The sequence below is a fragment of the Sebastes umbrosus genome, chromosome 2, assembly GCF_015220745.1.
Source record: "Sebastes umbrosus isolate fSebUmb1 chromosome 2, fSebUmb1.pri, whole genome shotgun sequence".
In the NCBI taxonomy this organism is placed as follows: domain Eukaryota; kingdom Metazoa; phylum Chordata; class Actinopteri; order Perciformes; family Sebastidae; genus Sebastes; species Sebastes umbrosus.
This window is the reverse complement of record NC_051270.1, coordinates 38,581,604-38,607,481: the sequence shown is the minus strand read 5'-3', so window position 1 is coordinate 38,607,481 and position 25,878 is coordinate 38,581,604. Positions and strand designations below refer to the sequence as shown.

At 39.6% G+C, this 25,878-nt stretch overlaps 1 protein-coding gene across 1 annotated transcript in view; it reads right to left on the bottom strand.

Annotated features, from left to right (window-relative positions):
• Positions 1–24,009, bottom strand: part of LOC119481324 (transmembrane channel-like protein 3) — a 44,284-nt gene extending 20,275 nt beyond the window's left edge. Inside the window, 9 exon segments of the mRNA XM_037758130.1 lie at positions 908–951; positions 1,137–1,284; positions 3,689–3,831; positions 6,170–6,268; positions 11,362–11,468; positions 11,590–11,671; positions 16,781–16,856; positions 19,927–20,073; positions 23,888–24,009. Coding sequence (XP_037614058.1) covers positions 908–951; positions 1,137–1,284; positions 3,689–3,831; positions 6,170–6,268; positions 11,362–11,468; positions 11,590–11,671; positions 16,781–16,856; positions 19,927–20,073; positions 23,888–24,009 — 968 coding nt within the window.
• Positions 24,010–25,878: the final 1,869 nt, after the last annotated feature.

The window sequence follows — 25,878 nt, the reverse complement described above, 5'->3', positions numbered from 1 at the left end:
TTAAACATATTACTTCAGAACATTTTGATTTTGAATATTTGCATTAGAGTGAGTGAAGTGACCGATTGATGACAGGTTGAGGTGATGTTTCTCAATCATATCATAGTTTCTATTGGCCCAAAGCTAACGTGGGTGGGAGTCAAATATTCTTGTTTTATTGGTGCAAATGGTCCCCATCTGTAGATATGCACTTTTTAATGATACAGCACAATTTTATAATTTATAGCCAATTATTTCGCGGACCCCCTGGCAGAGTGCCAGGGACCCCTGGAGGTCCCCGGACCCCACTTTGATAATCACTGATCTAGAGGCATCAGGATTACATCGAGACTGTTTCACAACCAGTTAAAAGTCCTTGATAGTAACTTTAAGCTGTCAGAGCTCTGCTCTCTCTTTTACTGTCATGTCTGCTGCCACACCACCACTCACCTGGGAGATACTATAGCCTTTCAAAAGCCCCACCTCCACACCAGCATCCACCTGAGTTTGAGTGAAGTTATCGTCACTCCAGACTTCCCGCTGTGCTGCGCTCGGTGTCTGCCTGTGGGGAGTGACGAGGTCTGAGCCTCTGCTGTACATATTCTACATCCACATAATAACCCATTCCATGAGAGGTTATGAAGTAGGTTAAAAATAGATAAGTTAAAAGTACTTTTTACTACTGTATGCCAGAGTACTTCAGTCAGTCCTCAGTGTCCTTTTTGTGATTTACTGTCAATTTCTATAACTTATGTCAAGATGAGTGCACAGAACGGTGTATAAACTACAGAGATTTGACACGCAGGGTGCTGTAAATCAGATGGGTTTGAAAATTATTCAAAGGGGGGGAAAAGTCCAGAGGAAGAAGAAGAAGAAGAAGATGCACAGACAACATGCAAGACAAGAAACAAATAACAGAGACACCTACAGACTGGTATCCTTCTTCTTTTCCTGCTCCTCAACAATAGCTTCCTGTGCAGAAAAACAGCTGTTATTAGCATTGATTAGCACTGCTGTCATTAGTTTGAGGGTCACAAGTTCTGATTCATAGTGCTCTGTGCATGTAAGGTCTTATAGATGATTTACCACAGGAATAAAGGGGCTGTCCTTGCTTGGACGGTGAATAAAGGTGTAATGTAGTGTAAAGCGTCTCTGACCCTGATGTTGTTGACGATGGCAGCTCCTTTGCTCTCCGCAGCTTCCGGGTTTCCTATCAGGTAATCCCAGGCACAGAACACTCTCCAGCAGAACGTGAAGTTCTCGTCAGAGGCGCTGGCCAGGCTCAGACGAGAGTTCTTGGCCATTCTGCAGGAGTGTTATTATGTAGAGCATATTATCAAACCATACGATATATTATCAAAGCGATATTTTTCGGATAGTGATGCTAGTCAGGTGATCGGTCAGTCCACCAGTCCGACACTTTGGTTCAGAGGGAGATTCTCGACAAACTCTGGCCAGATTGATATGGAATTGGTGGATATATTTCAGATTCCTATAGAATGAATGATTTTGTGACCTCTTAACCTTTCCTCTGGCACCACCTGCAGGATATACATTATTTACATTTGCAGCCTACTCAAAAATAATCACACCTCATTGACTTTAAATGCCTCTTCCTATGGTGACTCCCTCCTCCTCTTAAGGCTCTAAGAATGATATAATGATGAATTGATCATTCTTAGATATGTTGTGCGGTCTTGTCCACTACATTGTATGGTGGGGTGTAATGAACATTGCTGCCTCTAGGAGACAGTCCAACAGTCTTAGGGTGCTTTCACATTAGGGACCCGGGGCCGGATCCAAGTCCACTTGTCCCCAAAGTCCAGTTCGAGTGAACGCTCCGTACCTTACCTGGGCACGGTTCGTCGATCCGTACTCGAGTCCACTTGAAAAGGTGGTCTGGAGTACGGATCATGTGTACTCGGGTACGGTTCGCATCAGGTGTGCCAAAACACGGAAGTGGACCGCAATTTAACGCGAGTAACGTTAGCAGTCAGCGAGTAGTTTAGACGTCGCCGGTCTCCTCCGAAATCTGTATACATAGATATAAAACTGTTTCATATCTACAGTAGGCCGGCGAGAGGTTCCTTAAAATATAAACAATAGTAGGCAATGGGGTAGAGTGATGTTTGTTATTTTATTTAGCTGATTTAATGGTTTGTCTGCGAAGAACGAGAGAAGCACAGCTGCTCATGTGCTCAGTGGGCAGAGAGAGAGAGAGAGACGGGGTGGGGGGAGACAACGTGTAGAGTCGTTCAATCTTCACATCAAACTCTGTGAAATAAGAGTTTATTCCATCCAAACCAGAGCTGGTGATTGTTGGAAAGACAATCGACGACAATATAGGTGTGTTTCATTTTGTTTCTGTCCAGTTTGAATGAAGTGTTTTACGATGCTCCGCTACTAGAACAGCTGATCTCAACATAAACAAATACAGGTAGATGATGACGCAAGTGTACTCGGGTACGGAACAACTTTACAATGTGGAAGCTGCCCAGAGAGGGGGGGCAATCGTACTCGGGCACAGTATGAATCAATCCTACCTGTGATTGTTGGACTCATCCACCTCCCCTCCTGCCCACAATAAGGGTTCTTTCTTACTTTTTATCCTACGTCACTAACTCTCAGCATTTATACGCGGATGTGTTTACATTGCAGTCAGTACAGAGGCCTGTACTACGTAGCAGGATTTGCGGTTAGCGAGGTAACCTGCTCCGGAGCAGGTTATGTTCCAGATAAGAGATCAACGGGTATAAAGCACCGCCTACTGACCAATCAGAGCTGAGTGCGCGGATCGTATGATAATAATACAAAAATATGAAGAAGTTTAAGTCATAATTCAGGCTGAATACAATACAATCAAAACTGATAGATGCGGGAAGGACAGCTGGATTTATTTTGTGGGTGTTTACCGCTTTAAATTATGTTTTTATATTTATTTTTTTTACTTGCTCTTGAGTCCGTTTCACACCGCCGGAGACGGGACGCAGCTGAAAGAAGGTTGAAATAGTCATATACGCCGTATCATAAATAATGGATGTAATGAGGTGTAACCCATCCATCCATTACATTTGTTAAATCTATTTATATCTAGACGACTATATCTAACTTTTGAGTATTCCATTAAATTAATAAGTCTGTTAAGTTACGCATTCACATATTAGAGTTTTTTCTTTATCAGCTGTCCTTCCTGCATTTTGCAGCTTCAACTGTGTTACTTTTAGTCTGGATTAAGTGTTTAACTTCTTCGTATTTGTCTAATATAGTTTGCTCTTCCTTTGTAAAATGTACCGCTCTGCCTGTCTGTCTGCACTCAGTAGACTTGTCCATGTCTGTGATTGGTCAGATGCTGCAAACACCTCCCCGTTCATGTGAACGTGCTCACAGCCAGATGGAGAAACCCTGGGTTGATTTACCGAGTTGATAACCACCTTCGTAGGACCGCTTAGCAGGATCTCGGTTGTTAGGGTTAGCTAAATCAGATAACGAGAAGATACCCCGGTTAAGTTGAACTTGCTTCAGGTCCACTGTATGAGCCGGTGGCTTCATGTGTTTAAGTTTCATGTGTGTGCAAATAATAACAAATAAATAAAAAAATAAATGATATAATCATGATCTAAAACAGACCGTCATCCTCAGGCAGTACATCACATTATTATATCATCGATCGTTTTCACTAATCATGAGTTGTAAAGAGTGTAATGATTACTTTCTCAGCAGAATGATGAAACTGTAGGCAAAGACAGCCATCCCAACCAGGAAGTAGGCGAGGGGCAGCCGGTAGCCTGCGCTGCCAATTTTCCTCAGCCTGCCATAGTAACCATAGAATAAGACAGAGTACTGCAGGTAGCCCTGTGGAGGTCACACACACACACAGACACACACACACACACAACACAGGAGGTACAGTACATGATGACATGACTAGGAAATCAACTCCATCTACAGTATAAGAGGCTCTGCAGTCTAACACGTCTGAAACATAAGCAGTGAGGTAAATAGAGAATCATTAAAAATCATCATGAATGCTGAATCTGTGAGCAACGCATCACAACAGCTATAAACACAAATGCCATTAACTGATGTTCATGGTGTGCAGAGGATGAATTATAATGTTTTTGTTGACTCTCTGACCTTTCCTCCAACGCCTCTGTCACATTACATATGTACAGATTGCCATGAAATCCCACGGATATCATTGATTACATGCTATAAGCTAGATAGCTGATATTGTGCATTGATATTGACATGACATGACAGGACAGTTAAAAAGCCACAATGCTTATGTGATATTTGTTAACTGGTGCATGAGAGGGAGTGGTGTCATTGCTGAAGAGCAGCAGTGAGTTGCAAAGTAGCTATTAATATGATGGAAGAAGAATGCTCTCCTGTTTAACATCAGTGAGCGCTGTTGAAGCCTTAATTCAAGGTGACATTCAATTCAGACTCGTGCTGAAATGTTTCTAGGTCCGACCGAGTAACATATGGAGGACGGAACCTGCCAAAATAAAAAATAAATAAATAAATGACTCGATAAATAAATAAATGTCATTAAATGTAGCAAAAATATTTAAAAAAATGTATGTAGCCACATTGATAAAATGTGACAAAAGAAATGTAAAAACAAAAGTGTAAAGAAATGTATAAAGAAAAGAATACAGAAATAAATTAGTTTGGGGAAATAAATAAGGGGTGAAATGCAAAGGGAATATTGTGCAGAAATAAATGCATAAATACATTAATAAATACACACATTTTAAAAATAAATAAATAATAAAAATAAATAAATACATTTAAAAAAATTATAAAAATGATAACATGAATAAATAAAAGGAAAAACTAGAGCAAATAAATAAGGGAATTAATACAAAGATAAATATATAAAGAAGCAAATTAAAATGGTAATATCTATTTATGCCACATTTTATCAATCAATTAATGGCTACATTTATTTTTAATATTATTTTTGCTATATTTATTTATTTATTCATTTATTGAGACGTTTATTAATTAATTAATTATTTTTTTATTTTGGCAGGTTCCGTCCTCCATAGTAACATTGGCGCTTTAACTTTCACATAAAAGTGTTGTAGGTGCTTAAGCCAAGTTCACACTAAACAAACGTCAGATTGTACACAACCTGCTGTCTTGTAATCAGGAGTCTTGTTGAAGTTTTCAAACTATATGACTGACTGTCAACAGGGGGTCACACACTACAAGATCTTTCACCGGGAGGAATCCGCGATGAGGTCTCCAAACTACGTTTTGTCATGGAAACAAGTGAATGAAGTGACACGGGAACGGACATAACAGTAAAAATAGATGTTTTTGTTCAAGGAATCTGTGGAATTTTCCTTGTAGTCATTCTTGTTGATGTTGTCGTTGGCACATGAGTTAAAAAAATAGCATGTTCCACACGTCTTTACTGTATTAGCCAGTTTCTGCTAGGTGCAACAACAACTTTGGTCCGTGTTGCACATGCAACACAAGTTCCTCTTGTTAGAGGCGACCAGGCCAGGTTACCCCTCAACCCGTGTGTCATTAGCTATAGCTTCTTAGCAGGTCCAGATATTTAGCCTGCTAGATATCTGGAATGTGTCTGCGATGCACCGACGAGCCTCTCAGCTCGCGTCTTTGAACAGTTCACATATGACGCACACGATTTTTCTCAGATTACCTGTCTCATACACTACTGTCAGGATATAGTGACCGTTTAATAAAAATAACTTTTTTTTAATCTGCTCCATTTCTACCCTCTGCTGCTTTAAGTAACAAAATGCATGTCTGAAAGGGATTGATTAGATTAGATTATGTAATATTATGTAAAAATGAATTACAACAAATTGAGTATTTCTATTAAGTGGGCCCTCGACAAACAGGACAAAACTCCACCGGAATCCAGAGCCAGAAAGCTTTCTAGGGTTGGTGGTTCTCTCAAAAAAGGTGAGTGATCACAGCTGCTCAACACACGGGAAAACTCTGAATCATTATTGCCCTTAAATTAATTGTAAATGTCGATATTTTAATAATGATAATAGGTCTTTACAAGCCCAGTGCGCTAAGATGTGGAAGGCGGGGACGGCCTTGGAGTAGAGGTCAGGGAGGCAGTAAAGTAATGTCAGAATAATGGCCCATTGTATCTGTGAGTAATGTGCTATTGACAGAGCAGTAAAAGGAAAGAGAGGCTCACCCCCAGAGACCAGATGGTGTCCAGGTCCTGGGCTGAAGCCAGATGCTCCTTGGGGATAGTTTTACTCCTCGTCGTTCCAAACGGAGCTCCAGCCAGCAGCTAGTACAAACAAACACAGACCAAGTCAATGCAGTATGATAATAGTACATCCATGACCTTTTATATACTGAAGAGAAACACACAGGTCTCATAGTAGTTAGTTTGATTCCAATGTTTTACCCTGTGAAACAGATTTTGTTAAAAGCTGGCTGCTAATTTCTTTGCAGGTCATTGTAATTACCTCCGCCAAGGCCAAAGGCCTAGGAAGGAGGTTATGTTTTCACTGGCGTTGGTTTGTTTGTTGGTTTGTTGGTTTGTTGGTTTGTTTGTCTGTTAGCAGGATTACTCCAAAAGTCCTTGATGGATTTGAATGAACTTTTTTGGAGGGGTGAGGTGTGGCACAATGAACAATCCATTCGACTTTAATGGCGATACGGATCATAACCCGGCTTCGGGAATTTTTTTTAATAACTCTGCTTAACCTGTGCATTAACACCACAGGCTTTAAGACATGCGCAGTGTAACTGATGACGCGTCACCCTGCCTCTTTCCTTCTGCCTGCAGAGAGAGGGAAAATTAAACTTCAAATTAAACTCAGTGAAATTACAGTTGAGTTGGACCAAAGCACACTTGGTGATTGTTGGAAAGAGTAATGACGATGGTTTAGGTGAGTTTTGTTTTGTTTCTGTCCAGTTTGAATGAAGTGTTTTACGATGCTCCGCTATGTACAGCTGATCTCAACATAAACACAAATACACGTGGATGATGGCGCAAGCTGAACGGAGATGGGGGCGGAGGTCTGCGCTCTCCGTGTGCCATTCTAGTTATTGATGGCAGTATAGACTAGTTATGTCAGTAGCTACATGCTAAATAAAGGAATAGTTCAACAGTTCCATCTGAGCCTGAGATGAGAGGATTGATATCAATCTGTGTATGTGTAAATACAGAGCTGGAGTCAGGCTGTGGCCTGGCCTAGCTTAGCATAAAGACTGGAGGCAGGAGGAAACAGCTAGCTTGATCCTGTCCTACCAACACCTCTAAACACTTAACTGACTGTATCTGGCAAATATAGGGCTATCAAAGTTAACGTGATAATAATGCAAAGTCGTTTCAATGCCACTAATTTATTTAACGCATTAACGCAACTTACGATTTTTAGGTTGGCTCAGTTTTTTTTAAACTGAAAAACCTAAGGAATCCATCGGTACCAACCATGTCATAGCTTGTTGTGATGAGGCTAAATAAACTTACGCTAAATTTTGGCAAGGAAAAACTAGCACAGTTATTTTCAAAGGGGTCCCTTGACCTCTGACCTCCAGATATGTGAATGTAAATGGGTTCTATGGATACCCACGAGTCTCCCCTTTACAGACATGCCCACTTTATGATAATCACATGCAGTTTGGGGCAAGTCATAGTCAAGTCAGCACACTGACACACTGACAGCTGTTGTTGCCTGTTGGGCTGCAGTTTGCCATGTTATGATTGGAGCATATTGTTTTATGCTAAATGCAGTACCTGTGAGGGTTTCTGGACAATATCTGTCATTGTTTTGTGTTGTTAATTGATTTCCAATAATAAATATATACATACATTTGCATATAGCAGCATATTTGCCCACTCCCATGTTGATAAGAGTATTAAATACTTCACAAATCTCCCTTTAAGGTACATTTTGAACAGATCAAAAATATGTGATTAATTTGCGATTGACTATTTTAATAATTGATTGACAGCCCTACTGTCAACCCATGATGCTACACATAACTGCTTGGCAGAATACAGAAGAATAAACTGTCATTCATCAATAATAACTCCCCAATAACCCATCGATTGTTTTCACATTCCTGTTTATAGATTACACAATCAACCATCCTCTCCAGCCTCGGAAACATAATTCACAGCACGAAACAAACACGGACATCAAACCTGACAGAACATCCACAAGGCTTCATGTCGGATGATATTACTCACTGAGCAGAGGTGAGATAAAGGAGGGATGTGGTGGGTTAGTCCCAGTAAGGAGACGTAGAAGAAATAAACGGGGGGGATAAGATTAGGCATTGGGAATGATAGGATGAGTAATGTCTGGGGAAATTGCTTGTGTCTGCATGTCAGTGACAAACATAAATCCAGCGGCAATGTTTTCCTGTCGTTTGTTCCGGTCTACAGTTAGTGCTTTAACTGGTTGAAGCCGAAGCTGCTGGAGAATCACCAGGCTACAAGCTCCACCTTAAAGGATCCTCCGATCATGAACATATGAACTAAACAGAGAAGCCAACACAGAATCTAAGGATTAAATATACAATATAACATAAATAATGATGCAAGGGGTTTGTATTTTACTCTAAAAGAAATAGGCCAGAAAATTCTACATTTAAGATAAATCAGTTGTGATCCAACTGGAGGGTGTGTGTGTTTTTTAATTAGCACTTGAGTGACCAAAAAATTGAGTAATAACACTAAGCAATTAGTTTTACCATTAGTTAGATATATTTGGAGTTTTTAATAAGATATATTTGAATTAAAGAAAGTCATAGTAGAGCTTTTTAAAGGAGTGTCTGAAGTAAGTTCATTCATCAGCTGACAAAAAGGGGAATGTTTGTGGACTTTTTGGGAGAGCAGCAGAGGGCCTTTTAATCTTTTCCCCTTACCTCATATTTCTACTTTATTTCTGTATCTTCCACACCAACACATTCTCACTCCCAACTAGGGATATCAATAATTAACCGTTTAACCGTTAACGCTATCTGTTAAAACGGTTAAAAGAAATGTTAATAATTATCTCAAAAGCTGAGCGGCTCAGAGGAGCGGCTCGTCACTTTAAGGAGAAAAGCTGGTCCACCTTAAGAGGCGGAGCCGGAGTTGCAGGATACAGGAAGTCGGCTCCGGTCTCTCCAGCTCGCTTGAGCGGAGCGGAGGAATTGTAGTTTCGTAGCATTTATTCAACGACAAATACACTGTACACACACTGCTACACTTACGTTCACAGCTAGAACGCCACCAACAACCTCACACTCATCGGTCTGTCGGAAACTCGCATAAGTTACGCGGACTACGTGTGCGGCGGCAGCGAGCACAAAGCCTCCGGCAATGCTAAAGCTGCTAACGTAGCACAAATACACACACTGTTTGTTGGTCACTCGCTAAAGTTATGCTGCGCAGACAGAGTGTCGTTACGCCGGGCAGACACACAGCTTACAACCTGCTGAACTGAACTAAATGTGTGGTGGAGACTTTTACTGGGAAAGTGGCTGCATGTCCGCGACACTACACGCAGCATCGTAGCTGCTAAATTAACGCTCTCGGACGATGAACTGGAGACTGCCGTCAACGAATATCTGTTGTACTCCTGCAGCTGGTACACCCCTGCATGCGAGGCACAAATCTTGCCGGTTAACGGTTAATAATCGGTTAACAAGGTCGGTTATCGGTTAAGAAAATTTTTCAAAATGAGCATCCCTACTCCCAACTCATCAAATGCCATCGCTTGGTCAGTGCCCCTCACCATTGGAGATCGACACACGGGGTAGCCTACCCTCTTGCGTTACTTTTGGATGGACCAAGGACGGCGTGTCAAGGTATGCTCGTTGCACGTATAGTGTCCTTTCAAAATAAACTTTAATTTTCACAGGAAGTTGAGTTTAGGCAACACAACCAGTTAGTTAGGGTTAGGAAACGGTCGTGGTTGACGTTGGGTGACTCACGGGACGGACGATACCGACGAGTCACATGACTTAAGACTGATGTGACAAAATAACACCGCAGATGGGTTTACATTGGAGTTAGCTGAAAGCCTGATTCGTCACATTGCCTATTTTTGCTAAAGGGTGCCTCCGTGCGTTGGTTTCCGATTCCGAGGGGCGCTGACCAAACGGCGGTATTTGACGAGTTGGGAGTGAGAACGGGTTGTCCACACATCAGATTTACAGACTTGAATGAGCACAAGTGTTTACATATTTAACACTGCACTCTTTGGCAAGGCTGTTTGGAGGAATCCAAACAATGCGATGCTATACCCTGGTGTCCAGGCAACGTTATAAAGCATCATCCGATATAATTTATATGTATTCATATTATTTAGAATCAGGGGCGGTGTATCCGTCAGCAGAGCTGCTGCCTTGGCCCGGTTCATTCATTCAGTGGCTGTAATAAGCATTTATTTAACGAATCTGTATTCAAAAATAGAGTAGAATAATAATTAATTTGGCCATTGCAGCTAATTCCATGTCCATACTGTTTTACTTTTTTCTAGCAAGCTAACGTCAGCTCTCCTCCCGGTGAAGTAGTCTCCTGGCGGCGAGGAGTGAGGCAGAGGGACCGTGACCCGGCGCTGTCCGCTGTTGGGCTCATTTTCTGTACTATGGTGGAATTAGCAAGGTAGCTAGCTAACTAGCCAGTCGCTTAATTAGTTAACAATTTAATGCTTCATCCTCACACTCTTGTCACAGCGTAGGAAAGCACAGTGCTATCACCAGATGAGTGACAACTTTTTTCACCTCATTTTCTGTGTTGCGTGACAGCATGGTGGAATTAGCAAGCTAAGCTAGCTAAGCAGCCAGCCGTCCGACCAGCGGGCTGGTGGCCAACGGCAGCGCTGTCAAGATAAATTGAGAGCGTATAAATAAAAAAATATAGTTAACTATCGCTCAGTAAAGTCAGTCAAAAAGAGAGTCGTACAATATCGGCAAAGCTTTTCAGAGACGGAGAGAAAGAGTTGCTAATAGTTTAGCCTTCTGCTAACAGCAGCCAACAGCTCACGGCTGCTGTTAGCAGAAGGCTAAATAATAGCAACATTTACACTCCATGTCTGAAACGTTTCACCGATATTGTAGCTCGCTGGAGCCTCGAATAACAGTTTGTCATCTCAAATGTCTGTGATATCTGGATTCTGACACTACAAGATGGCATTGTGTAACTTTAGCCCACTGCCAGTGTTAGCCTCTAGTCTTTCCTTTGTTTAGCCTCCAGCTAACACCGTGACATAATCATGACGTCGACACAAAAAGGGTCTATGGAAAACTAACGGTTCTTTGGCCCAGCTTTTTCAAAAAGTGTCATTTTTTCGCACTAAATCATAAATCCCTGTTAAGCCTACGATTCCCATCTGATATGCAGTATTGTATAGTATAGAGTGTCAGAGACTTGCTGACCTCTGGTAGTACGATGAAGGCTCCAGTCATGATGGTGAGGACGATGTTGATCCCGAACAACCAGCGGAGGAAGATAAAGTAGGAGGCCACGCCCGACCCAAAGTGACCTCAATGAGAAAGAGATAGTAACAGTAACAGATATTAAACAAAAGAAATGAAAGCATTTAGGACATTATCCAGTAATTATAATTACTTTGATTAATACTGTAGAGCAAACAGAGGTCTCACTTTCAATTTTCTTGATCCTCACTTCCCAGGGAATGAACAGAACCACGATGTTGTAAAGCACACGGGAAAGTTTCTTCAGCAGCTACAGGAGGAGAAACCGGGGTGTAAAGAAACCTCTGACTGACACACACCTCCACAATGGGAAGCAATAATGTGGTATACTGTGAATATATTTAACCATCTAGTAATAATTTGAGATAAACTCTTTTGCTGTTCATATCTGATCAGTTTGGATGAAGAAAACAATTCATAGTAATAATAATGATAATACATTACATTTTTAGAGGGCTTTTCAAGATATGCAAACACTTTACATGGTAAACTACCGTAGGTGATTTAAAACCCTAGAAAACTAAAACTGTGTATAAGTGCATAATTGAGAAGAACATAAAATCATATCTATACTGTGAATCATATCTAATAGCTATATGAGCATGCAGAAATGTTAAAAGTAGCCCGGCCGCAGTAAATGGCATACGAGTGACACGGTAAATAAGAATGCGGGTCTTTCTTTTGGCGAGTCATTTGTAAGCCATGTGGTCTGTATTGACTGCAATGTAAACGTATCCGCGTAAATATACCACGCTCAGGGCTAGTGACGTAGAATAAAAACTGAGAAAGACTGCTTACGGCGGGTGTGAGAGGAAGTGGATGGATTGGCGTCAGATTTATGTCGTACGTCGCGAGTGTGATGAAACATGCTCACGAGCAAATTATATTATTCACACGCGCAGATATTAAATGCCACTCGCACAATATAAGTCCTTGCACACCAATTCAACAACCAAGAGTTGTACAAGCAGCTGCAAGATGTGCATATAAATCTAAATCTATAACTATATAGACCTATGATTATATATTATATAGCAAGTGCACAGGGCGGCCACCGCACGCGAGAGAGCGGCTGCTTGGCGAGCGCTGGAGGGTATTCACGCTCACACGGGTCACGAGTTCAGTTCTGCTCGTGCGAATCGACCTGACTTTTGACAATTTGGGGGCGAAAACCAACGGAGGCACTGGCCCTCTTATGATTGGTCCCTATGGACGCGATCACACCCCACAGGCTGCTGTATGTCACGTCCGCCCGTTGTAGAGGCAAGATCCGCTAGAATCGACTGTTACTTGATTCTGAATTTTTTCATGACATGTGGTCTGTTATAAACATGAGAAACTGAAGATGATCGTAGTTGCTTATTGGAATTAAAAATGTAGATTTTCTATATCTATTATATTGTTATAAAGCCACCAGAGGCCTGTACTACGAAGCAGGATTTGGCGTTATAGCGAGGTAACTTCAGGGTTTTCCGTTCTACGAAGGTGGTTCTTCTTACTGGGGTAGATCACCATGGTAACTGATGCGGAACACCTAACCTGCTCAGGAGCAGGTTATGTTCCAGATAAGCGATCAGCTCATATAAAAGCACCGCTTCTGACCAATCAGAGCTGAGTGCGCGGATCGTATGGTAATATTACACACATATGAAGAAGTTTAAGTCAAAATCCAGGCTAATAACAACACAGTTTAAACTGACAGATGCAGGAAAGCATCAGCACGGTGTTTACTGCTTTGAATTATGTTTTTATATTTATTTTCTTTACTTGGTCTTGAGTCCGTTTCACACCGCTGGAGATGGGGACGCAGCTGAAAGAAGGTTGAAATAAAAAATACTTCTTCGTAATGGTCTAATATAGTTTACTCTTCCTTTGTAAAATGACTTGTCCATGTCTGTGATTGGTCAGATGCTGCAAACATCGCCTCGTTCATGTGAACGCGCTCACAGCCAGACGGAGAAACCCTGGGTTGATTTACCGAGTTGATAACCACCGTCGTAGGACCGCTTAGCGGGATTTCGGTACTTAGGGTTAGTGAAGCCAGATAACGAGAAGATACCCTGGGTATGTTGAACTCGCTTCGTAGTACAGGCCTCTGGTTGCTTGTTATTGTATTAATAATTAAATCAATTAATTTATAAAATAAACAAGACCATGAGAATATGATACGCTGAATGGACCTCCTTATGTCATGCTATTTATACGCCTTCCCATGAGATAGAAGCCATGTTGACAGAGATTAATAACATTTGTGTTTGTAGAGCTGTGTCGTGTCTTCCATAATAACTTTGTATCAAGTTAATGACAAAATACATAATTAGTCATTGCCTTTCAAAATAACACATATGAGCCTTCTCTGATCTGGTGCTCTATACACTCAGATCTGCGGTTGTGGATCGATGTAGCCGGATCTCTTATTCTGGTATTAGTTTTCTCATATGTGTCGTTCATTTTCAATCCCCTAGTGCAGGGGTCAGCAACCTTTACTATCAGAGGAGCCATTTTAGGCAAAACATTCTGTCCGCAAAACATTTGAGCATTGTGATGAAGGTAACACAGTTTATAGTCTAAGTATATATAATATAAGTCTAATGCAGTGAGGGGCAAAGTGCAAATGTACTGCGGAGTATTAGGGCCACATTGAGGGAAAAAAATCGGAGATCTCCAGAATAAAGTCATAATATTATAAGAATAAAGTCATAACTTTACGAGAAAAAAAATCGTAATATTAGGAGAATAAAGTCAGAAGTTTAAGAGAAAAAAAAGTCGTAATATTACGAGAATAAAGTCATAACTTTACGGAAAAAAGAAAATAACACGTAAAATTACCACTTTATAATATTATGACTTTATTCTCGTAATATTATGACTTTATTCTCCAAATCTCCGATTTATTTTTCTTCCTCAATGTGGCCCTAATATGCCGTCGTACCGTCATATCGTCGTACCATAGACCTACAACAATGATAAATAAAAATGTAAACAAAAAACTGTTATTTATTTCCACTCATTTTTTTGTTATAAATCCACAAAGAGCCACTGGAGAGGAGCTAAAGAGCCGCATGTGGCTCTGGAGCCGCAGCTTGCTGACCCCTGCTCTAATGTTTTCTATGAATGAGTTTGTGTTAAATTTAGGCACAAAAACTAAGAGGTTGGGCAAAAGTTTATGGTCATGGATAAAAGAAACCAACATTGACAGTTGGCTTGGAACAGAGGTGTAACTATAACCCTTCTGAGGCATAAAGTATTAGTAGTAGTCATTTTTAGTTTCTGGAGAGGACAGTCTCTGGTCTACAATCACAACAGCTGTCTCAGATGACATTACTTTAACTTTATGTTATTACATTGCTGATACATTTTAAGTGTTCAAACACATTGCCACATAGTTTGCATTTCTCAGGATATAATTTTGTAGCACATATCCATGTTGTCCACATAGGAACAGAAACAATGTGACTCTGCGAAGCTCTTCACATCTAGTGATGTGATGAAAAAATGAAATCTAAACTGAGATGAGTATTAATCAAGATAAGGTCAACTGGACCAATAATTCTGATTTTCAATTAATTGGGATCCAAACTATAAAATTAATAACTCATCATCAGACTGCTCACTAAAAGTCAATTTATTCTAATGGAGCCTGAGCAGCCTGAACATTTTAATTAAACTGAGCTATTACAACAGGCTATAAATTCACTCATGCTGCTGTGCTACAGCTGCATAGCTCTCTTCCTCTCCGTATATGAGTGCGTTTTAATACACAGAGATAAATAAGATAAAGTTATCTACAGCGTGTGCGTGTTCAGCTCGCGGGAGGAAAAAAAAGCTTTGTTAAAATCTGAACTCAGCAGCCTGCACAAATGAAAATCCAACATGTTTTATTATTCTGGCTCTGATCGTCAAGTTACTGCAGTGCAGTGAAATAACAGAAAGAAGCTCCTCTCAGCATACAGTCAACAGATTGAATGGAGTTGTGGCTGTACGGTGTCGAGCACATATTTCATTGAATCTGCCCACAGTGACAACCTGGAGGATGGAGGATGGAGGATGGAGGATGTCAAGTCAGCCAGAGCAGAGCCATCTTTGTTATTTTGAACTTCACTTTTCTGCGGCACCTTTGCAACGTCGTAAATAAACACACAAGTTCTTATATTCCACAATCTGTCTCTGTGGCTGCTGGAGATTTGGGAAAAGATGGGTTCATTTCATGTTGTGCCTCGTCCACCCCTTGGCAGGGCATAACCACCATGCTCAATGGATCTAAAAACATGGTATCCTCATACAACGATTCATTTGATATCTTACAAAAAGTAATTTTGTAATTAATCGCACGGTCTCCAAGAATGTCCAGCAACACAAGTCATCCGACCCGGTCTACACGGGAAGGCGTATAAATACCATGACATTACACGGACATTCTGTGTATCGTGAGTATGCATTTTTGCATGTCATTTGCACGCCGCTTTTCGAGTGTCATTTGTACGCCACGCAAACGTCCACAGTTAAGAAAACCACTAACTTAGGTTCTGGCAAGAAAACCACTTAGTTAGGGTAAGGGAAAACGTCATGGTTGGGCTTCAAATAATACTTACAGCACACAAAACGCCTCGCGCATTATCGTGGCATTTATGCGCCTTTTCATGCAAACAGGTTGAGCGATCGGTGTAACTTAGTAAGCCCCTGCAGTGTTTAAGCAACAAAACTACTAAGTTAGGTTTAGGAAAAGATCGTGGTTAGTATAAGTACATTTGAAATACTTGGTTAAGTTTTGACATGTCAGTAAATCAACTGTATGTCGTCATATTTTATGACGCCATCACCCTAAAAAAAAATAAGGAAAAAATAGTAGCAATTAGCAAAAATGTGTGTATGAAAGGCTAAACGCCAACAAATATGAATTGAAGCAGAATATTTTGTTAGATAAAACATGTTGTGAATTTGAGAAATGATTACATCTATCTTTTTTCAATACATTTTGTTTGACTTTTGGACTTCACAACGCTCTGGAGTTATTGGAAATGTTTAGATCACAGGATCACTGGAATCTAATTCTAAAAATAGTATAATACTAATAATATTAGTGTAGCCTGATCTTTATCTGCAACTGTGCAGAAATACTGGGTTTTAACAGAATGAATAGACCTGCAACCAAAACAAAAAAATTCAAATGTTGATTTAGAATTTGAATGTCAACGTTGTAAATGAAATGAATCTGACGGTAATTTTGCGTGTGCACTTATTTTGTAGGCAAAGTAAGAACATATCTTCAAACACATTAGCGATAGAGGCCCAGTGTTACTACATGTTGAAGAACAATGCTGTGAGTGTAAATGACAGTGAACGGTTGGTGTGCACATACATCAGCTCCTGCAGTCTGGTAACCTCTGGTTCTGGTGAGTCGGCCCTCATACTTCAGAACAATCTCTCTGGCCTGCCTGGGACACAAAGACACACAGGTGGAAGTAAACTCAGTACATTTACTCACATACTGACTAGACTTGTTGTGTTCTTTACTCAAATATTTCTAATTGTTTAAATGTACATTTCTACCACTACTCCGCTCAGGGACGTACTGAAATTCAGCCCGGGATGTTGAGCTGGAGAGGCCTTTTAATGCGAACGGCTAGAGGGCGTGAGCCGAAAACCTTTCGCACTAATTTTAACACTAACACAGTTTTTGTGGTATAAAGAAAATCTGATGGTGCTGAAGACCTTCAAGACACTTTAAGATGTCTTGCTGACACCTGCCTTCTCAGTTTGTATAAGCACGTCACCACTGACCAGAATCAAAACAAGACCGGCCATCAAAGCCTATTGAGCTGGAACACTAGTCACAGTTCGTCACGTTCACGACGAAAATGACTGAGCCAATCAGATTTCAACAAAAAATTTTATTTTTTAGGGAAATATTGTATGTTTTGCTCCAATACACTCATCTGAGGGAAGGGATTTTTAACTATTATAAACACATTTTTAAAAACAAATGATTAGATGTTGCCCATTCTGAGGTTTCCTGATAAGATAATAATGGATGAGCGAGAGATCAGAATAACCCATACGAACAAAAACCATTGGTTAGGTTTAGGCAACAAAACTACTTGGTTATGGTTAGAAAAACGATCATGGTTTGATGTTTCAACGCAACGTAACAACGTATACAGCGTAAAAACGTAGCGTTACAACGTAGCGTTACAACATTACGTAATTACGCTGATTTTTGGTTTCATAAGGTACACGAACAATGGTCTCCTGGGTGAAAGTCCTGTGTTTGTTTGACCCATACTCCACCCCTCTCACCCACCCGCAGTGAACTATCTCGCTTGTTATACTCGTAACTACACCACGGAACTTTCAATAACGACCGCTCGATACACTGCGTCACTTGCTCCGCGGGACGCTCATTATACTACATCACTTGCTCTGACCAAATGCAAAAAACGTCGGGTTTCGTCGTATCCATGGTACAATGCCAACATTTTTTCCCGGCGAGGAGGCTGCTGTTTGTGTCCCGCGTGAAACCAAAAAACAACGGTGCCTTATTTTAATTCACATCCGTAACTTAAATAACGTAACAAACATACTTATTTTAAGTCAACCATGATGTTTTACTAAACCTAACCAAGTACTTTTGTTTCATTTTTATTTATTTAACGTTTCTCTCGAAAAGTAAATATGAATGATGTTTAGTTGTCTTGGAATGTCATTTTCTAGGAGACAGGGTTCACATGATTTCTATGAGGCTCTTTGAGGTGTTTGTTCTGTGGTTTAAAACAAATTGATTCTTAATTTGTATATTCTAAAATGTGTACTTTTTAATACATTACACTGAATACTATGGTCTTAACATTTTTAAATCATAGTGCAAACTAGTACGAAAACCCAGACTCTTCTAAAACCAGTCACAGCAGACTGGTCCCATTAAAATAAACTGTCTAAAGTGATTCTGCAGCTTTGCAGTCCATAAGATAAGAAACCAGCTCATCCTGTCACAGCACAATTCAGAGGGCTATGAGCCACGTACTAATCAATTACAACTCTCAACATGCACTTTACACACTCTCCAATTGAAAGCAACTGTAGTTTTTACAATTTTGGAATACAATTATTATTTATATTTTTATGTTATATTTTGTCAGGGTGAGGGATGAAGTTATATTGAAAATTCAGAGTAAAATTCAAACTAAAAAAATATGGGTTAAAAAAATCACTGATTTGTGATGTGAAATACGAGCAGTTATTGCAGTGGGAGTAATCGCAGACATTCAGCCTGAGATTAAAGAGGGTGTAAAAGCGCAGACTTGCATCCCGTCTCTGATGATGGTAATAAAACCTCCGCGGTAATAACAAACTGCCCATATAACCTGTTATCCATGGCACATACTCAGCACATCTTCCAAGCTCTCTATCTACTCTAGTTTTCTCTGGCTCGGCCTGTTACGCTATCTGCTGCTCTAATTACATCCAGTCAGATGGAAGAACACAGCTTTCACAGTTTTGTGTCTGATCACAACACTTAGGAATAAGCTTCTTCTTTAGACATGTGGACATTCACAAAGTTCATGTGGCATTTGGACACCTGTCAGAATGTTCACATATGTTGAACCATTTACCACAGAGGTGTCTGTGGTAAATGGTAACAACATAAACGGTTATGTAGTATTGGAAATCAAAGAATAGAGAAGAAAAGGAAAAGAAAGAACAAAGTCCCATACATGTATATGTTTATGCATCTTCTACCTAATCTATGTACAGGCCCTGCAACTGTCAGTTGGAGTAATTAGTTAAATAGGAGGAACAAACGAATGAGTCAATCAATCAGTACAAAACCAATTCTTCGGTGGGTTTCCAAGTTGTAAACAGAGTTGGGATGCAGCAGCAGAGGCTCTTTAACCAACCCGGTCTCCTCAAAACCACATCCATGTACTATTAAAGCTGAAGTAGGTGAGATTGGAGCAAATGATTAAAAAAAGTTATTTTTATAAAACGGTCACTATATCGTGACAGTAGTACATGAAACAGGTAACACGAAAAAAATCACGTTCCTCTGTGTCCTCCGGTGTTCCTAACGGCATCTGCAAGATTTCACAGACCGGAGGAAAACAAGCAGTAAGAGCTGATCTGAGATCTGCTGTCCATCTGCCGCAAAGCGCAAAATCTGATCTGAGATCTGCAAAAACTTGCAAGAACTCTTGCAATACTTGCTGTCCGACGACCTATCCTAGCCTTAACTACTCGAGACCAATGCCTAACCTCAACCATCTCGCGAGAGTTTCCCCAGTTTGCTGGCTCCCTTTTAGCCACTACCATCGTAACTGAGAGTGTGAGACAGGACCTTTTTACTTTTTCAATATTCATCCCAAATGACCATATATTTATATGACACTTTCATTAGGAAGAGTAACCTTTCTCAAATATACAGAGTGTGTGTGTTGATGTGTGTGTTTAAGAGGTGAAGAGGAGGGAGAGAGTTAAACTATCAGAGGGAACAATCAGACTCAGGGGTACTTTAGGACTTTGAGCTTGCGTCTCATTGGCCAGGGTCTGGTCCGAATGTTGGCGATGATCTCCTTCTGATACTGAATGTTCTGGAACATCTCCTCTGGGTCGTTGCTGTCCACCCGCTCATCCTCTTTATCTTCATCATCTGAGGAGCTGCAGGAGAAGACATTGACACAATGAAAAAGGGGCTCGGTCCGCTGACATCGAAAGGAAAAGAAAAAAAATAAAGGATGTTGGGCGGTACAGTTAACTTCTGTGTGGTTCAAATCCAGCGTGCACTGACTGTGAGCTCCTGCTCCGGTAGACTATCAGTAAACTTGTTTCATGCACGACTGATTTGGTTTGTGATGAAGTTCTGAGATTGTTAGTTTACAGTTCAGCTTACTGTGGAGAAAGAGAAGTTAAAGTTTGTGTCCTCACAACGACTTTTTTTTCTCGTAAACCTATGACTTTATTATCGTAATCTCAGATTTATTTTTTTCCTCAAAGTGGCCCTAATACTCCGTTGTACTGTCGTACCATAGACCTACAACAATGATACATAAAAATGAAAATGTAAACAAAAAAACAGTTATTAATTTCCATTTTTATAAATCCACAGGGAGCCACTGGAGAGGAGCTAAAGAGACGCATGTGGCTCCAGAGCCGCAGGTTGCAGACCCCTGCTTTAGACCTACATATAAGAGTACTATTTTGTTAAAGTTCACCGTTGACATGTGAAAAAAAGATTGTTTGTGCTGCAGGTGCTGCTGTCAGTTGTTGATTCGGATCTGCTTGGTTTTGCCCTTTTTGATGGATTCATAAAGAAATCCGACATTACCTTTTGCGTTGCCATTTTCTTGTGCTGTTGCGCGTCTGTTTGTGTGTGGGTCACGAGACTTAAATGCAATTTCCAACTGGACTGAAAATTTGGATCCACTATTAACCACTTACTGAAATCAAAATATCATTAGAATATGAAGACGACCAACGGAAATTAAATGAAACATTTTATTTATTATTTTTTTAAAGTATAGTTGTGAATGTGCAGGTCCTCTACCATCTGTCGGGGGCTGCTGCAGCACCCTCTGTACCCCTACTACTTCCCACGGCCTTGTCCGTCACAGTCAATGTGTTTCATTTCATTTGTCCAATTAATCAGATTAGTTGTCAACATGTAATGCTGAACTGAATTATGTCAGGCTAACTTTATATAAATGTAATTATACTGCAGTTCTACTTTCAGCCTAATTGATGTACGGTTTCATTTATTTTTTGATTATAACGACATCCTGGCTGATTTCATTCTGTAAGTTTGAATGTATTTCCTTCCAACCAATAGTGCTGATCAATACTGTAAACATTTCATCTGGGGAATTCCAACCGTCCGTCTAATAGTGCCGAATGGACAAAGTTGAGGATTTAGAGATGGAAAATGATGAATGCAGGGTAAAATATTAGCAACAGAATTCCAAAACGAGGTCAGAAGGTCAGAGGACCAAAACGTGTGCAAACTAGAATTACTGCCTCGTTGTTGTATCCCTCCGCCAACCAGTCAATGCAGCTTACGTCCATGTCTGTCCAAGATGTCATCCCTTTATTCTGTTAAACATTTGGGTGAAATTGTAATGATTAGCATATGAATCTTATGTATCTTCTCGGGGGGTACGCTGTAATATATCCTGTGCAGCATCTTCAGTGACTTCATAATAAGTCATTTATAGACATACTAATTGTTCAGAACATTTCTTCGATTGCATTGTCCGTATTTTGTGATGTATTTGTGATAAATGCTGTGTACATTTTAGATACAGTCTTCTTTGTAGAAATATACAGCTGTTTTAATGATCTCTGAGTTAATCTGATGAAAATATCTATATATAAGAGATACATCAGTATGCCTCTGTAGCACGCCATCATTCAAAGCCATCACCATTACAAATAGAGAAACAGGGTTTTTCCATCAGGGTGAAACCAAATTCACAGCTGGTTGAGAGGAATTATATATCCAAACAATGTTTACAATCTCTGGATTAACATTGATAACATAATGAGCTCCATTATCACCAAGATCAATACATCTATCATATTATTTATTCACGGAGTCAAACTCTTTGATAAGCGGCTCATTCCTGTTATGCAGCAACATTTCTGTCCCCATGAATTACTTCCTCATATTTTCTTTAAAATGTGTCAAATATGCAGTATATATAACAAATGTCTTAAACTACAGATTAAGGTCTTCTAACATAAACAAAGAATAATTCATATTAAAACATTTTTGTTTTTACTTTACTGAGCTTTTTTTGGTGTATGTGTAAGTAATCAACTTGTACAAGAACTATAAGCCTTAAAATTATAGAATATGCAAAATATTCATGTACTAACGCATGCCATTTAGGAAATTAATATATATATAATGCGAAACCTGAGAATATGGAATGAAATGTGAGAATATTGAATGAAATGTGACGTCATCAAGGCGCTGCTGCCATCTTGTGTTTTAGGTCATTATCCGTAGAGATGTTGGTGCTGCTAGACGTGTGTGTCACTATGAATGAGTCAGCATGAAATCTAGCATCAGCAATCCTAAATAATGAGGAGATAATTAACACCATGGTGAATGCGTGTACCACGGGCCAAAATAATACTGGTAAACATATTCAATACTGTTCTACAGACGAAGAATTTATTCACTTTTTCATCGTGGAAGACCGAATGCAGCTCGGAGGATGGCTCGTTGTGATTAAAATGAGCTTGTAGCTCGCTGTCTACCTCACTACGGTTAGAAAGAGCCCTCGTTGGTGTTTTAACAACGTTTCGTTTATGAGTTATTGATCCGTGAAGTTTGAATCTGTGAATATCTTTCCAACTTTAGTGAACTAGTTCAGTTCTGCATTCGGTCTTCCACCATGAAAAAGTGAATAAACTCTTCATCTACACACATGTCTAGCAGCACCAACATCTGTACGGATAATGACCTAAAACACAAGATGGCAGGAGCGCCTTGATGACGTCACATTTCATCCGATATTCTCAGGTTTCATTCCATATTCTCAGGTTTCACATTATATACATACTGTATATATAGTATACATGTAATAACTTCCTAAACGGCATGCCATAATATATATACAGTATGTAATGGATAATGTACAGCGAGCGGGTCATTGTTGTGATAGAATCCCCTTCAGGGCGATGCGGTGGACCTCGGAGGGGTCTCTCATCGCCCTGAAGGGGATTCTATCACAACAATGACCCGCTAGCGGGTCTGACATCAGAGCTGCGCCCATAGCAACAAAAAAAAAAAATATATACACATACAGTATATATATCCATTGAGACCATTTTCAGGAAGTGACATTTTAGAGTAAAGTAGGGTGAGCATAAACTTTCACTTGTGTCTTTTTTTGTCACACTGTTACAGTTCCACTCTGTTCGGCTAAATTATGAAGAAAGTTGGTCCGATCAAATTTTTAAAACATATTTGATGTTATAAAAGTTCTGTTAGCTAAACCCAGATCAATCACAGAGATATGGCGGATTTAGCTCCAAATGTTCCACCCTGTCAGGTCTATAGACCAGTACAAACCAGTCTACCCATAAGGATTCTAATGTGAGTGCTAATATCGGCCAATATGTTTGAAAAATCCATCTCTTTTTTTCTCAACAGACATGAGGCTGACATTTTGCTGCATAACAGGAATGACCCAGGCACTTAATGTGATTAATGAGCTCAGACTAAATTCACCAAGATGACCAACAGATCAGAATGTCATCCGCGTGGTAGTTAATGGTCACACAGCATACAGGAAACTCTTTGTAGTTGTGCCTGATGATTAGATTTAGTCAATGACTAATTGTATAACCTACAGGATGTCATTTAAGCCTCAGAGAGATGAAAGCCATGAAGAGTGAGAGAAAGAGTGAGGCTGACATGAAAAGAAGACAGGGTTCCAAGAAATCCTGATGAAAGTAAGAGACTCACCCCTGCTGGTGGTTCTGGTAGGCTGAATAAATCCGTCTGGAGTTCTTCCTGATACTTTTGTGTCTCTTGGCTGCAGACAGAGACCTGCTGCTGCCAACCAGAGGCTCAGACACTGTACTCATGCTGTCTCAGAGTTTGTGTGCAGACACTGCATGGTCCTCAGCCCGACTGGCCTGGAGCTACCTGCTGCTCTGGAGCCCCACTGGAGCATCGCACACTCTCAGCAGTACAGTCCCTCACTCATCAGCCCAATCACAGCCACACTGACTGCTTAAAGGAGCAGCACCAAACTGGACATGTTAGATTTCTTTAATGTATAGATTTAACTACACCTTTATAACTGACAGTGTATTGTTGTGTATTACAGGGAGAGAAATTGTTACAATATGATTCCACAAAAAACTAAAATAGATATGACTGTAGTCCAATATCAAAATAATAATAATAATAATAGGACACTGTTAGCTCATTAGCACAGTTTCCAGCTGAAAGCCTTATTTTTTCTCATTAGAAGAGAAATCTACAAGAGTTAAACTGAAGGCAACTGCTTTAGATTATTGGAGCAGATGAAGTTATCTAAAAACGGCTCCGCACGTACAAACATGTGTATGTATGTGTGTATGTATGTATTGCATGTTGTATTGCATGTGCATATTGTATATTATAAATTGTATATTGTAAATAATACTATGCGCATATAAGAAAAGATAACAACTAGTCAATATGATTAAGTTAAATATGTCAGTAATGAATTGGTACTGTGATGCAGTTATATTATAGTAATGAATTGGTATTCTGGATTGATAACAAATGTATATTTTGATAAGGATAATTCTATCAGTAATTAATTTAGATTTCTGTATGACAGATATTAAAGGTAATAATTATATTTAGACAAATTTAGAAAAATGTAATTAGAGTATATGTATGGCTCAATAAGGAAGCTGGTTAATTATTAATGAATGACTTATGGAGAAGGGGTGGGATTAAATAAGCTTGTACTTCTTCTCACTCCTTTTTGAATATGTAAATCAAGGCATCAAGTGTTTGACAATTTATATTTCTTATGCTTTTCATTGTATGTAAATACTACTTCTTTCTGGCTGTCCACTTGTTGGTATTATCAATCTCTTTTTCTTTTCTTTTTTTTATATTCTACACGTTCTAAATACATTTTAAAATGAAATGAATGAATGAATGAAATATATTACATTTTGTGACTATTTCACAAACTGTCGTGACACTGTGTTGAAAGATATGACCTTTAAGACATTAGAATTTAGACTAATTGATGGCCCTGAAAGCCAGTAAGGCAATATTTATTAGCCACCCCGATGCAAAAGTGTTGGCCAGAACAAATGATTTTGCTCATCTTTAGTGGAGTCAACAGTGTGCTATGAGTGATGCTAGAGCAGGGGTCAGCAACCTTTACTATCAAAAGAGCCATTTTAGGCAAAAACAACAACATCAAAAATCTGTCTGGAGCCGCAAAATATTTGCTCATTGTGATGAAGGTAACACAGTTTATAGTCTAAGTATATAGTATATAAGTCTAATGCAGTGAGGGCCCAAGTGCAAATGTACTACGGAGTACTAGGGCCACATTGAGGGAAACAAAATTTGCGATTTCCAGAATAAAGTCATAATATTACGGGGAAAAAGTCGTAATATTACGAGAATGAATCATAACTTTACGCGAAGAAAACTCGTAATATTATGAGAATAAAGTCATAATTTAACAAGAAAAAAAGAAAATAACATGTAAAATTACTACTTTATAATATTATGACTTTATTCTCATAATATTCCAACTTTTTTCTCGTAAACATTTGACTTTATTTTCATAATATGACGACTTTTTTCTCGTATACCTATGACTTTTTTCTCGTATACCTATGACTTTATTCTCGTTATATTATGATTTTTTTCTCTTAAACTTATGATTTTATTCTCATAATATTCCATCTTTTTTTTCGTAAACTTCTGACTTT